The sequence below is a fragment of the Palaemon carinicauda genome, chromosome 15 (assembly GCF_036898095.1).
Source record: "Palaemon carinicauda isolate YSFRI2023 chromosome 15, ASM3689809v2, whole genome shotgun sequence".
NCBI lineage: Eukaryota > Metazoa > Arthropoda > Malacostraca > Decapoda > Palaemonidae > Palaemon > Palaemon carinicauda.
The window spans coordinates 129580388-129582887 of NC_090739.1; the positions used below are offsets into that span (position 1 = coordinate 129580388).

The 2500-nt window shown below is 25.3% G+C and overlaps 1 protein-coding gene across 3 annotated transcripts in view; it reads right to left on the reverse strand.

Moving 5' to 3' along the window:
* The window catches only part of LOC137654740 (cationic amino acid transporter 4), a 62128-nt gene that overhangs the window by 16219 nt on the left and 43409 nt on the right, over positions 1-2500 (reverse strand). For all 3 annotated transcript variants that reach the window (XM_068388653.1, XM_068388652.1, XM_068388654.1), the window contains exon 2: positions 2401-2500. This exon is cut by the window's right edge and continues 134 nt beyond it. In XM_068388653.1, the coding sequence (XP_068244754.1) occupies positions 2401-2500 (100 nt within the window). The remainder of the gene's footprint in view (positions 1-2400) is intronic.

Here is a 2500-nt window from a genome sequence, read left to right on the forward strand (position 1 = left end):
ACACATATATACATATATATATATATATATATATATATATATATATATATATATATATATATATATATATATATATATATATATATATATATATGCAGTATATATACATATACTGTATATACCGTAGCATATATATATATATATATATACACATATATATGTATGTGTGTGTGCATGTATGTTTGTGTATAGACTATGTATAATATACTGTGTGAATATATATATATATATATATATATATATATATATATATAGTATATATATATATATATATATATATAGTATATATATATATATATATATATATATATATATATATATATATATATATATATATATAGTTTGTTATACTTATTGTATATACATTATATATACAGTATATACATATACACACATCCTGTATATATACATTTGATTTGGAGGCTACCACACATAATAAATTAACGAAGAACAAATATGGAATCTGCTGATGTGTGTGAGAGAGAGAGAGAGAGAGAGAGAGAGAGAGAGAGAGAGAGAGAGAGAGAGAGAGAGAGAGAGAGAGAGAGAGAGAGAGGTTGATTTCTGTTGTGGTTTGCACCTTTTTTATTGATACCCGCTATAAATGACATCAAAGACAACAGTAGGCCTCTATTCATTTGTTAAATGTAGTGTCATTCTTACAGTTATAAATAGTGATGTATTTTTACGGTCTTTTTTTATATATAATAGAATGATAAACTTTTCCCCATTATATGTATTCATTATTTTAGGATTTATCTAAAGTTTTGCCTTATCTTGTGCATTGAACAGTGAAGGGAAATGTTAACTGCAGTGTACAATGCATGACTATGCAGAATTATATGTAAATTCTAAAATAATCATATATATATATATATATATATATATATATATATATATATATATATATATATATATTTATATATATAATATATATACATATATATATTTATATACATATAATATATATATATATATATATATATATATATATATATATATATATATATATATATGCTTACATATATATACACGCATATATATATATATATATATATATATATATATATATATATATATACTGTATATATATATATATATATATATATATATATATGTATATATATATATATGTATATATATATATATATATATATATATATATATATATATATATATATATATATATATATAAAATAACCCACAATGTATGAAAAATGAAATTTATTTTTAGATTTTGAAGGGACCATCTCCGTTCCTCTTCAGAAAACAAATGGCTACACATTTTTGAAAAATGCTGTTTCGTTAAAACTGTAACGGTTTTTATTTTTTTTTTGTATCTCTTACGAACCTCTCTGTACTTCTTTTTCAAAAATTTGTAACCATTTGTTTTCCGAAGAGGGAGGGAGGTGGTCCCTTCGAAAAATAAATATATTTAATTTTTCATACATTGGGGGTTATTTTATTTATCATAAATACACTGAAAATTGTGTATTTTAATATATATATATATATATATATATATATATATATATATATATATATATATATATATATACGTACATATATACATATATATATATATATATATATATATATATATATATATATATATATATATATATATATATATATATATAAGTGTGTGTATTTCTTTCCGGTCACGCTGAGGGCAATGCTAGTTATATAACTACTTGGCCTCCGTCCTTCTGGTATTGGGAGAGGAAGTAGCCATACCCTGGTTAGAAGGAGAGCGGGTGGTTGCGTGTGTGCACATCTATCAAAATATTTAGTCGTCAGTTTTGACGGGTCCCGTACACTAGTAAGTATATAAGGAAAAAAAAGGTACGATTTTATCGGATATAGAAAATCTATAGAAACTATAGAAGTAAAACTAGTTTTTAAGATTAACAACAGAACTGATTTTCCATCTGCAATCAAACAAATACAGGTTATGAGAATGAGCCATAAACGTAAAGGAAACACCTTTTTTTTATCTATCTACAATAAATTGACTAAAAATATTATAGAAAAAAAATAATTAAAAAATTGTTAGATAAATTGGTAAAACAGAATTGACCGAGAAACTGGCAAATGGGAAATGTAATATTGATTCTTACAAAGAATAAACTGGCAAAACATCGCAAAATACTGTCTGCTCTGTTGTTCTTACAATAGCAATTTGTATCTGATAATAACACTTGTTCAGTAATAAAAGAACACAGAAACACACACATACGCACACACAAACAGAGCAACAGAACATTACCAACAGTCGTCTTTGCAAAACTGAAATCCCCACAAATTTAATACAGAACACTAACACTTATCTATGCTGTTGTTTACCCCACAACAAAAACAACACTACCAGAAAATCAACATCCCCCCATTTTCACTCACCTAGGAGGGTGATATCCAGCGTTGAGAGACACCTGTTGAGAGGCGTCTCCATAGCATCTGTGGCCACCTGCTTGGTCCTCCCCATCCGGTGCCAGGTCCC